We start from the raw sequence: 13,336 nt of genomic DNA, 5'->3' as shown, positions 1-13,336 counted from the left end.
ATCTCCCATGGTCGTTTGTCTCCCTCAGCACAACACAATGATTTGATCGGAAATGCAGGGGAAAACATGTAAAGCAATCTTGCTTACTACACTCTAAGTCAGCGCAAAGCCGTGTCCACCAACTGTGCTGTCTTCAGCACTTGCTCTGCAGCTAATTGGTCCAAGGTCTTTGTGTGTGTGCTGCTTTATGTCAAAGAATAATATTACTTAAAAATATTCCAAGAGGAACAGCCTATCCCCAGGTCTCCTTTTAAAAATAGGGTTGTAATGCAAAGAACAGTTATAAACAGGTATTATGTTACTTCAAGCTCAGGTCAAAATCCAGACTACACTAGCTTAACTATGCAAAATATTTAGTTGGAAAATTCATTCTTATTTCCATTAGTGATATTTATCTATTTTTTAAATAATGCTCAAACAGAGGAAATTATTTCCGCTGCATTGGATCCCATGTTTCCAGAACATCACATAGTCATTCAGCAACACTTCCAAATCTGAAACAACACAAGTACAGTCAACAAATAGAAGGACAGTGGCATATTTCTGTGTTGTTGTGTTTTTTGTATCCACTTTGGAAATGAGATGACATAATGCCTATTTAATTCACTTCCTGGCTAGTGGACAACCAACAGACACAGCAGACACTTTCTATCCTCCCTTGTCACACTCTGCATAACAAAACTGAAGCTATCTTCCCTTCTGGCTTGTTTTGGAGATTTTTTCTTTCAGTCTGGTGTTCTGCAAGAGAAATGCATGACCACATATCAGATATCAGACAGCTTATTTGTTTGGCCCCTAAAAAAAAAGAAACCTTCATTGTTGTTTTACTTTTGCTTTAGGTTCACAAGTCTGCATTTCAGAAAAACCCCAAAAGCTCAGAGTTGACACTTCAGCCTCATAGACATTATGTCATTTCAAACCCAATGTACCAAAAATGACAAAACAGCACAAAACATGACTCACTGTCCAAAAACTTTCAGACTCCAACATTCCACACTCACACCTGCACTCCTTCACACACACTTTTCTTAACACCTTCTCCCTCAGTTGAACCACATAGTACAGTTAAAGCAGGTGGCACTTAAGAACCACATGGCATTCCACACAGAACATGCAGACTCTCCCACAGTTTGGGGAGGTTCACTGTAGTGTGGTGTGGTGTGGAATACGAGTGACGTGGGGAGGAGGAGGGAGACAGACTTCTGGCAGCTTAACAGGTGTGAACGCAGCTGTTGCTGAGCTGGCGTGCCAATGAATGGGTGAAGGGGTGAACGTGTGTGAGGGCAGTCTTCGGCGGCACTTTTACACCTTGCAAGGCGTCACAAAAGTGGCAAAGTGATGTCATAACAAGCCGGTTCCTCTATCCTTTCCATCAGCAGAATGACAAGATGAAGTGACGGGGAAGAAATGAAGACAGGTAAATAGGAAGGGAGAGTTTATTAAAAAAAACAAAACATCTGGCTTCATTTTCACCAGTACGCCCCCGAACCCTGGCCATCTTAGGTAGAGTCTATTCCATGACTGGCACTGAACTGTGGCAAGTCTTGAACCCCTAATCCTTATATCTGAACAATGTTTGACTGACGATGTGAACGAACGTGAATAATACAGCAAACTCAACATATGCTGTAATTGGTAATATATATATTCAGCAGAGATGCTCTATCTATTTAACTTTATTGGAATATTGATGCATCCTAAATGCTAAACAAGAAAAAACAGTTTATGCCATCACACCTAAATTATGCCATAAAAAAACTGTCTCCTGCTGGCTTTAAATTTGGGCTCCTTTTTACACAAAAAGATAAAATAATTGGCAATGAACTGAACTGACAAATGACAGGTCTGGCAACACAGAATTAAGTCACACTAATCATAGCCATCCTGCCAGGTTCAGCTGGCTCAGCTAATGACGGGGAGCACATTCTGTAGGGTTATGAAAAATCACACACTAGAATGAGGACGGCATTTAACTGAACAGTGGAGCATACATACACCATAGTACTCTTTTAAAGTCATGGCCATATGAGCATGACTTCTCATAATAACAGGAGAACAGTCAAAAGCGATGGATGAGGAGGTGCTGGCAATACAAACGATACAGGGAGACCAGTCTCAAGATGCCGTGAGGACTTGGACATCGAAGGAGGAGCATTGCAAAACAGACCAAAAGAACAATAGCGACTGGTGAGGATGAGGCGGAGCAAAGCCTTTGGCTGGCCTTACTTGCTGGTAAAGTTGAGGCCTTGGGGCAGAGTTCTCAATCAAAGTGTGAGTCATGGCGATTAAAGGGTCATTTTCCTTCATCTAGTCCAGTGTGGAGAGGAGTGATATAGCAAGTGTCAGAAAGTTTACAGCAGTGCTTCACGTCTGAGACAACACTCACATTGTGATTACACCTCACTCGCTCTCTCTCTCTAACGAAGCAGACTCAGACATAAACGTGCATCTAGAGAGGAAAGGGATGGATAAAGCAACAAGAGATGCTAACAAATAGAATCAGGAAGATATTGTAGTGCAATGTTCTGAGATGCTTACCTACACCTAGCAGTGAAAAGCTGCCATTAAACTTGATGTACTATAATGATACAAATATAGCAAGCACTATTGTTGCGATGTGCTGTATGTGGCAGGAGATGTTAAATCATGAGCCTCATCCCTCTGAGCTAAGAGAAAAATTACATATTTCTCAATGGTTGCACAAATCTGATGCAAGCTTTGCTATAATAATTATTAGAAGAGTGTTATCGTGCCTCAGTGTACTATGCGGTGCGCTTACTCACACTCTCAAAGCACTTTAGAGCAGTAAAAAAGCAGAAGATGAAGGTTAAAAATTCCTTTGCAAGCACTTAAAAGTTCAATGATATGATACTTGCTTTTCTACATGTAGTTTATACAGCAGATAAAAAGCTTGTCCACATCTCCCAACTATACAGAACAGAGTGATAACCAGTTATTCAGTTCGTGTAGCTGACAGTGAGTTTAGATTACATATTTACAATAATGAATGGATGAATAGGACCATCTTGGGACAGGTATTGTAAACTAGCTTGGGCTATAAATGCTGCTGTTTGTGACACTGGATCATGCTATGAATTTGCCCCCATACAAATTAGCATGAAATAAATAAATAACAAAGTAGCGAGGCATCAGACTAGAAATCACTAAAACAGCAGAGAGTACTGATTACCATAAGGGCAAAGCATTGAATGAATTCAGTTTATGACAGGGAGAGAGAGGGCATGCGTTCATGCATCACCCCACCTGATTGTCCAAGTACATGAGGTTCCTTTGGAGGTGATGGGAGAGAATGTCGTTCTAGCGTCAGCAGCAAAGAACAGGAAAGAAAAGGCAACAGGAGAGCGAGACAAAAGAAGAAGAAAGTCACATTCCTTCGCTGATGCTGTCGCTCATTCACACCATCACACAGGCATGTCATGTACCCAAAGAATACCAGAGAAAGGAAAGCAGGACCAGTCAAGGTGAAGGAAATAGGTCAGGTACCAGGTGTACTGAAGAAGGTAACAGAATGAGTGCACTACTGGATGTGAAGGATTAGAGCTTCATAATGGTGAAATGAGCACATTTGCTAAGTGTAGACAAAGCACAAAGAAAATGGTAAGTCAAAGCCTGACAGTTCTGACACTAATCTAAACTACTTAGAGAACAGTAACCACCTTCGGCCATACTGCGATAATGAGACTTTAAATTAACTGTACAGTAGCTGGTAACAACAGATTACAAACCAAACTATTCTCCACCTCAAGCCTGGTTGACCTACATCAGTAACAGTCAAATCTGTGGTCTGGCTTCTTAGAAGCGACTTAAAGTGCAAAAATCCTCAATTAACATTTACATATGCAGGGGCCGTAACCTCCTTAATCAGTCACTCTTTAAGCTCAGCAATGGCTTTAAGTCTCATTTCCGGCTAGCATCTGTCTGAACTCTTCAGGAACATAAAATGACTCAATCAACTGCTTGCCCTGTTAATAACAAATGCAATGATCTGATGGACTGAATTATGACAGATGCTGGTTGTAAAATGATTTTGCAACTGGCAAAAGTTATTTTGTACTCCAAGCATTTCATGTATTTTGTAGAAAGCTGATGACAACGTAACTGGTACCCAAATGCGTTAAACAGACAACTTGAAGCCACAGCAAAGTTCTCTGTAGAGAAAATGCCTGAAGTAGCGCTTTTCTGCTTAAAGCAGCCATGTGTGAAGACCAAACCAATCCTCCGGATCGAGATGGATAATGGAAGTGGGTAAAGATGGCATACACACCACATGCTAACATACACGCCTGCAGAGACGTCTCTGGGGGCCTGACCTTTGGGTTGTCGCCATCCGTGTTTAGTTGCATAAGCTGTGCTACAGTGTGCTCCCGGATACTGTTTAGCTCTGCCTGCTGCCGTCGCAGCTTTATCAGCAGCAAAGTCAGTTCCTCAGGCTGCAAGGAAGGGAGGAAGGGAGGGACACACAGCCACAATGAAACAGGGACACACCGCAGGGGGAGTGGGAGAGGAGGGGAAAGAGCACACCAGGATAGGAGATTTAGAGGTATCAGGCTCCCAATAGGTGAACAGTTGCTATATCGTGATGTTGAGTTTTCATGCAGTTCAGGACCACAAGATTATCCGGTGTGCTGTCACTGTCAGCAGCATGCAAGTTCTATACATCCACTCAAAACAGAAGAGTAGTTAGCATTTAGTACAGCATCCGTTTCACACTTTACCAACTGTATGAGGACATAGAACTGTGAATGGCTTTGACATAAATTCCTGATCTGGCTTAGAGAGTTGTGAGTGACAGGGTTTTTAAGTCTCCACTGATGTAAAGCGAGTCTAAGGAGCTCCTGAAGTGAACATACCCTAAATCCTACCACTTGGAACATACATCTGAGCTCTGCCTAAATCTGCCTCTAAAAGTTCTGTCACAATGTCTGGGAAAGAAATGAAGGACAGAAAGAGGGCGGTAGGGAGGGAGGGTAGTATTTTGAAAATAGCACTTTCTTTTAAAGGAATCCAGCTAAACCCAAATTGTAGAAGTGTGTAGAACCCAAGCGTGAAGTATCGCAACTTAGTAACACAGTGACCCAAATTTGGTCAGATGGGACACAAGAAGGGAGTAGCTCAGATGAAGACTTACTGTTTTGCCTTGGAGAGACTGGGCAGTGACAGTCTGGATTGGGATCCCTGCAGGCATAGACCTCCTATCAGGTGGGTAGGCATACTGCAAGACACAGTGAAATAATATAAAACATGCCTTGACACTCATGGAAAGATTGTGTTTTATTGCACTTATCCAGGTTGTTCTGTCCTGACTAGATCCTTGCTTGTGTTGTATCTGCTATCAGATGTATGTTGCTTTGGATAAAAGCCTCTGCTAAATGAAATTGTAGAACTGTAGAATTGCAGAAAGAGGTATTGCTGGTGATTGTTTTAAGTTTTTTTTTCTTTTCTGGGAGCGCCTCGAGCAAAATTCCATTTACTTCCATTGTATTAGGATGAGGATAGAAAGGCCACTAGAGATACGTGAGAAACAGATGTTTTCTTGTTATGTGAGTGAACTGCAGATTTACTATTCATGCACGCCTTTACTGACCTTGTTGACTTGTGGCCTGAGCCGTCTGTCAATACTCATGTCTCTTCTGTAGATGGGAGAGGAAACTTCTGAACGAGCATTGCCCATGTTGTAGGATCGCATCGGAGAGTAACCACCGTACATGGACAGGGAGCCGTGGGAAGGTGAAGGGGGAATGGAGTGGCTCGGTGCAGCATGCTCTGACAAGTTGATCATGGTTTTGGGACTGGCCATATTGCTGTAGAGCCCAGACTGTCTGGTGTAAGCCTGTCTTTGCTGCCACTCGTATAATTGCCACATGGTGTCGTCGCGCATGGACCGGCGCTTATCAGCCATCGAGGGACCCAGGGCCTGCTCGTACAACGACGGTGACAAGCTGCATATGCTATCCCGCTGTGCCATGCTATTCCTAGGCATGCTGCGGTAGCCATCTCCATAATGAGGCATATAGGGTACCCGGTGGCTTGGCATGTTCCTGGGCAGCGTCTGGTAGGACGTGACGCTAGGAAAAAAAGAAGAGAAGAAATGTAATTTACTTGTTTCACACAGATAAACTTGTTAACTGGTGCTAAAAGTAAATTCACTGTTCAATTGTTATTATTTGCTAATAATATCTTATATTGGCATTAGAGATAATCATTTCAGATGCAGTTTAGTCAAATACCTGCTTTCAAATCTTTATATTTATATTATGAATTTAGCATCAGCCAAGGATGAAGGCTAGTATGACTAAAAATGTCTAAAAATTGTTCAACCACTATTGTTGAATTTATTTGACACAAATGCGTAATTGTTTCATGAAAAATAATTATTAGTTTTAGGAATATAAATTTTCACACAAGTAATACCTAAAAACATTTTTAGATTCTACCTGGCAGGTTCAAAGTCAAGAAGTTGTTCCGAGTCAAACATAAATTGACAGGATTTTTTTTTTAAAAAATTGTTACACAAAACGTAAGCATCTCAATATAACTTGACTCTTACTAGCTCACTAATCAAGGCAAAGTCATGTTATGAATCAGAAGTTTTTGATTTGATAGTTTGACTTTAAATTTAAATTTGCAGTTCCAGAATACTTCGGTCAGTTTGAACCCCTCCAGTATGTATTAACCATAAGGTACATTGCATATGTACGTGTTTTCTTATATTATGTGTTTATATTTGTGTATTCAGGGGACTGAGCAAAGCAAGACACCAGCTCAGACAAATTAGACCTTTCCAGGGACAAGAAGGCTTTAAAACGCTTCACTTTCTCAGTGGGTTCAAAGTCAGTGCAGCTGGCTTCAAGAGAGCTTCATATTAAGACTTCCTGACAGATCCAGGCTAGAATACTCACTGGTCTGTAAAACCCTGTATAGTAGCATCACAAAAAAGGCACGTGACTGCATGGAAACTAAACATCAGTCTGGAGGACATGCATGTAACAACAAAAGGAGACTGCTGAAAGACATGAACACAGAGAGAACGGGATGTGCACACTATGAAAATAAGGACTGAGGCCTTGATGATACTCTTTAGATGCATGCACTGCTTAAATCGGATGTGTATATCCATGTCTTAAAATAAATCACGGAGTGAGTGAAAAGGCAAAGAGCATGACTGTGTCAAACTTGAGCACAACTCTGGTAACAATCAACTGACGGACAAATAAACAGTAGAAGAGATAAACTGACAGCCAGACAGAGAGACAGTGCAAGATGGCAAGTTTAATCTCAACCAATTAAAAGTAAGATTCTCACAGCAAGGTCAGTGGCACAGAGTGACTCTGGCTAACAGAGACAGTTATAGTTTATCCCTACGTCTACTTATTGATACACTCAACAGAGTAATGTCAAAGTATTTAAGCCATAGTAAAAGAGTTTTAGAAAGAAATTTGGTTAAGAAAATATCAGATGCAAACACACTTTATGTGAGCACTCAAACGCTTCAGAAGAACCCCTACTACTCTCAAAATGCAGGTGAATCTGCATTTCCAGATTACAGCAATTCAAAGCAGGATAAGACTGGACTCTTGTGAAATCAGCTCAAAACAATTGCTGCTGGATCTTGTGGACCAGCGTACCAGCCAACTGGCAAACTTTTTCAAATTTAAAAAAAACAATACAACAAACATATAATTAAACCAACCTCGTGGTATCATCATCCTGGTTACGCCCTCTCTGTGTGCGAACCCACTGCTCCAGCTGCTGCATAGAGCTTGTCCTACTCAGGCTGCGGTCTGGCTCATGGGAGGGACTTTGCTGAGGAGGGACTCCACTCCCATCAGTTTGACACTGTTCTGCAGATCCATTCACTTGAGGGCTATGGTGTGACCTGTCGATCTCAGCCAAAGGCTGCGGCGAGGTCGCTTTGATGGGTGCTGCCTGGGTTGGCTGCAGTTTGATACTGTTGATCTTAGTGAGTGGGCGTTCCCGCTCAGCCCCGTCCTTCTGGAAGCCATAGCGCTCAGCATCTCGCTGCTTCCTCTCCTTTTCTTCTGTGGCGGGGGTGACTGCAGCAATGTGTTCTCGGTCAACTTCACGGTTGCGTTCATTGTTCTGGATTTCAGGCTGTGTGAGAGGCTGCCTGTGGTTGGAGACATGGTTGATCTCTTGTGGTCCACATTGTTCCACTTTTAGGTTCTCCATCCTAAACCAGACAGGAGGAAAGTCTTAGAATAATTCTAAGAAAAATCTGCTTAATTTGTTTTAGCTAAAGTCAGCAAAGACACAAAAGATCAACTGCAATGTGATGGAAAGATGCTACTATATAACTATATTAGACTAAATTAGCATTTTGGATACCCTTTCTGGTCACATATAAAAGATGGTAAAGACAATATATGAAGCACACTGTGGACCTAATGCACTACCTTTGTAACTTCGGCTAATGGGGCAGCTTAGAGAGAAAACCAAAAGTGCAAAGTAAATGAAGGTAGTGCACAACGTTTCTTCCAGCTGCCAGAGAAGACCAGGCGTGTAAAAGGAAATCAGATATCTGCAATAAAACACTGACTGTGCTGAGGCACGTCTCAGTGGTGGTGTTCAGACCCCAGTAATCCATTTGGAGCTCTCCTTTACCTCCTGTCTAGAAGACCTATCTACCACTCTGTGCTCCCTAGAGAGGTATTCAGAGGTAATAGACACCACTACTCCTTGGCCTTAGACAGGCTCAAGGTCACAACTTCAAAGTTTGGCAAATTCCCCGCAGTAGCATGGCTCACTGGGTTAGCAATAAGAGGGCAGCACAAAAGGCATTCCTTCAAAGTTTCCACTTGTATACTTTCAAATAGCAGCACAAGTCACGTAATGTCTTCTGCAGCTTTCTGTGGCTACACCAGACCAGCATAGGACACAATCAGCTGTATGGAAGGTCTGTCTGCCTTTAGTTGTATTTGATCTGAGGAGATTGTAGAAACACAAGAAAAATGACAGTTGAAATTAAGATACCTTGTTGTCTTGATAGATATGATGTTGCTATGCCAGACTGCCTTATGGCAGTGTCACACAAACCCATTTAACAGTGCTATTCAATGGATTTCAGGCACTACTGCGCTGTGTAATTACACATCTCCTTACCATTACGCCTCTGCTCGCCCATGTAAAAGGAGGGCATTAGATGGGCGGGCTGCCAAATCACAGACTTTTAACACAGTTTTTAAAGAAGAAGGAAAAAATACTGTTCTGATGAGTCAGTGACCCTGATCAGCCAGTGCAGCTGTGCACAACATCTCCTCAACCACCTGCACCATGCATTCACAGTGCTGGCACACATGCATATGGCATTCTTGTGCATGTTAAATAGAACTTCAACAGTAAAAACAGTTATGTAACATGAAAGAAAGTCACAGCTTCTTTAACAAACCCAGAAGGGAGAAATGTCAAAAGTGGGGGCTGAACTCTTGCCAAGGATCTTAACAGGCTTAACAGAGAGGTTTAAAAGTACTTTCTTCCATTAAATATGCAGAAGAAAAAAAATCAGGGTAAAGAAATGAAGCCAGGCATGCAGAGTCATTGGTACTAGTTTCAAGAATTGTCCTCAAGTGTATTTTTCTCCATTTAAAAGTGAAACAATCCAGTCTGCTACCATTCCTAAATTAGCAATACTCTTACAAACCTTTTGGGTGGCTCTGAATGCACAAGTGCAGCATCTGTCATTACTTTCATCCAAGACTCCATCTCTTTGGCTGTGTCTGTGCAAAAATAGTATGTCCGCATGTTGGGATGTGTCGCCTGTTTTGACAATGGACAGGAAGAGTGACATACAGGAAAAGATACCTGAAAGAGAAACGATAAAATATTGTGATTTCTAGTACTTAAACACTGACTGACAAATCAAGGCTGTTGCTAGCTATTACATAGAATTTTCAAGAAATAAGAAGATTGTAGAGTATGACTATAACTTCAATGCACAAGTTTTTTTATACTAAGTAATGTCTTCGCAATGGGAAGCAATTCCAGTTTGAGAAATACTCCTGGTTGTGGCCATCTGTGCCACAGAGATAAATCAAATTTTTGAGCCAACCTGAGTTACATGCATTCCACTGGGTTAGGGCAGTAAATCTGCTACAGTTCTGTAGGACTCACCATGCAGTGCAATGTATGGCAAACACATTGTTCCGTTGTTGCTCTGTTCCCTCGCAGTGAACAAACCAATATATTGTACCGGATACAGACAAAGAGAGACAGAATGCTTAGTGAACAACCTCAATATCCTGTTTACAATGTCTAAAAAATATAAAAAGCATAGTCATTTCTCTAATTACTTCAGATTGATCTCAAAAAATAAAGAACTTTTAATGGCATAGCCATTTTGACCACAACAACAAGAGAGAGGAAAAGTCAAGAATAAAAAACATGCAGTCAAAAAGTCATCCCGTTCCGGAGTTAATCACTATAAACTGAAGAGGACGTGCCCTGCTCTCGTGTTTCTCTCTTTCCCTCAACTCTTTCAGTCTGAATCTAAGTTGGAAAAGCAGTGGGCTGTGTGGTTGGAGAGACCTTGAGCAGACTCCTGGGCGTCTGTGTTTGGCTGTACTTGGCTGGACAATTTTGTTGCCTCTTCAGTCAAATACTGTACACACTACTGGGATCCCATAAAATTTGCCTGTTGCCCTGTAACTTGGGGTTTCTGAGTCAACTAAGAGTATCACAGCACTCTGATACTGCGCCACTGGCAGCAGCCAGCACACATGTGACATTTTCCTTTTTTAACTTAGCATTAGTAGCTGACAGCCGAAGTATAAAAAAATAAAACAAAGCAATGCTTACGTCATTGTCAATAAATTGAAAATCACTTCTAAAGTAATGACAGAACATGCTCTGAGTAAAGTAAACCAAGAGGCTGATTCATATGCTAAAGAAAACATTGTGGGATTATAAGAGCCACCACAGTTAAAACACTTTCTAACTGTAAACCAGTGATCAAATGTACCATCTGGGAGACTTGAACATTCTCCTCCTATGACCTTGTTTTAGAACTTTTCATTTTCTCCCAAAGAACTAATAAGAAATTTTCTCTCTTCTGTGTTCTTCAAGTACTGAACCATAAAATATGGAGTCCAACAAAAAGAAGTTGTTAGGGAATGAAAACGTGCACTGACCTTGAAGGCATATTTTCTGTTAATGTGATCATCGACAGACAGCATGGATATATAAAAACTTGGTAGGAGGATGCTGCCAAGTATTCCCTCCTCTTTTTCATCTGCAGAGAAGAACCAAGACAACAAAATATATTTGGGCTGTTTTCATCGATCAACTTCTAGTTGTTTGTCTTGCAACACATAATGTTTATTTGACTTGCAACACTTTATTTTCAAATATTTTGTCCCGTAAATTTTGCTACTTGTCAGTGTTACCTGTTATGCACCAAAACATCCAGTCAAATTCCTCATGTGTAATCATATGTGAAAACTAGTTGGCAATAAAACTAATTCTGATTCTAATACGAGTCCAAACTGGTACGGTTACATCCATTTGTAAATATGAAAATCCAGAGACAAACCAAAGCAGAGGGTACAGAGTCCAATCAGTGCAAAAGATGAGCAGCGATTCAATGTTCTCTGCAGCTTGGCTGCTCTAATCCTCATTAAGTTAACAGACAGGATTCCACAGTGACAATGGGGCACTCTCCACAGGGGGGATTAGACTGAGTCCCATGTTTTAAGGGAAGAGTAGCTTACCCTTCCTATTTCATATAAGCAAACTGCACTGCTTACCCAAAACAATGCACAAAAAAAACACATAGCAGGGAAGTGACTGTTACAATCCTAAATGTGCATTTGCTTTGTTAACTTGTATGTGTGTATGTTTGTGTGTGTGTGTGTCAACTAGGAATGTTATGTAAAAGTCAAAGTGCCTTAAGACATGTTGGCGGAAACAAAGATGAATAAGGCTTATCGTGAATGGTGAGTAATGTTTGCTGAAATAAGTGCTTGCGAGGCTCCGGTTGGTGCGTTGTATTTTAGAATAAGGCTGTTTGTCCTGCAGTTATGGTAGACCCTTGACTCCATTACTGAAGTCTCAAGAATTGATAGACTGTACCTGCAACTCCCTGGCTAGAGATTTATTTGAACAAGTCTCTATGTCTCTACATCTTTCCCTGAAGACATACAAACACAGAGGCTTCTGCAGAGCAATCTTTGAACGTAAGCAACACTGTGGGAGATCCTGGGTACACAATAATAGGCTGATAACTACAGCAGATAGCAGTTGTGTTTAGTTGAGGTAGCTCAGTTCATGACCTCACTGCCCACTCTCTGCTGATGGATACAATTTCTCAGCATATCCATCTGGATAAAGCCTTTGGGTTGGCTGCTGTCTGTGGCTTTTGTCAGTCAGTGGGCAGAAAGAAGTCGACAGGAATGGCAGACACTAGAAATAACACAGACTAGATGTCATCCTGATCAGCAGAAATGACAACTGTATCTGAATGAAGTGGTGACATTGAGATATACAGACTTATACCTGGTAAGACTTATATTTTCTCTGTGCCTGCAGCCTAACTGTAGACAAATTTTACCTCATTGATTCCCAGACTTGATTTAATTTTTTCCATTAGCAAATTCTCAAACATTCTCTGAACACAGCTGTGTCAATATTTGACATGAACATTAGTACTTGATGAGAGAGGATGAAAAACCCAGTGTATGGCAGCTCAGCCAGTACAACATTGAAAAAAAACCACATCAAACACTTGCAAATATTTTCCTACTGGGCAATAGTAGCAAGGAGTCAGGTTTAAGAGGAGCCAGATTTTAATAATCGAAGTGAAAACTATAACAATAACATCTCAATTAAAACATCACTGATAAAAGACATACTGGCCACTTAAAAATGAAAACTTATTACGATTCCACTTCAGTCAAAATTGCAAATTGAATTATTTGGTTAGGAAAAATATATATTGTCTTTCCAAAATTACACAACAGTGTACTTCCACACACATTGAAAGAGTAAATACAGTGATAAAATGATTGTGGCTTGTATTTTTATTGTGGAACTGAAAGAGGGTCCGTAAATATTAGCTAGGAAAATTTAGTTTAATTCAACTGAATCCAAGAATTTGTTTGGAACCTCTGAATGACGCAGTCTCTGTGTGAAATCCAATTTCCTGCTACACTTTATCTTTTAACTGTATAACTGTACGCAAGGCTTGTTTAAAGATCTGGCTTTGCTGGTGAAAAGAAACGATGTCTCTAGTTATTTCACTTTGTATGTGTTTTCAGTTGGGCCTGACAGGCTGCTTACCACAGGGACTTGTATCCAGATATAT

The 13,336-nt window shown here is 41.0% G+C and overlaps 1 protein-coding gene across 26 annotated transcripts in view; it reads right to left on the bottom strand.

Annotated features, from left to right (window-relative positions):
• The window catches only part of plekha5 (pleckstrin homology domain containing, family A member 5), an 80,887-nt gene that overhangs the window by 10,987 nt on the left and 56,564 nt on the right, over positions 1–13,336 (bottom strand). For 13 of the 26 annotated variants that reach the window (XM_035951725.2, XM_055008945.1, XM_035951727.2 and 10 more), the window contains 8 exons: positions 11,166–11,266; positions 9,680–9,795; positions 7,712–8,212; positions 5,606–6,086; positions 5,150–5,233; positions 4,332–4,451; positions 3,265–3,318; positions 2,227–2,307 (listed from right to left, as the gene is read on the bottom strand). In XM_035951725.2, coding sequence (XP_035807618.2) covers positions 2,227–2,307; positions 3,265–3,318; positions 4,332–4,451; positions 5,150–5,233; positions 5,606–6,086; positions 7,712–8,212; positions 9,680–9,795; positions 11,166–11,266 — 1,538 coding nt within the window. Of the gene's footprint in view, positions 1–2,226; positions 2,308–3,264; positions 3,319–4,331; positions 4,452–5,149; positions 5,234–5,605; positions 6,087–7,711; positions 8,213–9,679; positions 9,841–10,149; positions 10,193–11,165; positions 11,267–13,336 lie in introns of those variants that run through there. The other 13 variants (XM_055008954.1, XM_035951745.2, XM_055008957.1 and 10 more) reach the window with 7 other exon arrangements.

This window comes from Amphiprion ocellaris, chromosome 3, assembly GCF_022539595.1.
Source record: "Amphiprion ocellaris isolate individual 3 ecotype Okinawa chromosome 3, ASM2253959v1, whole genome shotgun sequence".
Lineage (NCBI taxonomy): Eukaryota > Metazoa > Chordata > Actinopteri > Pomacentridae > Amphiprion > Amphiprion ocellaris.
Note: the sequence above shows the minus strand (reverse complement) of the source record. Positions and strands in the feature narration are given on the sequence as shown.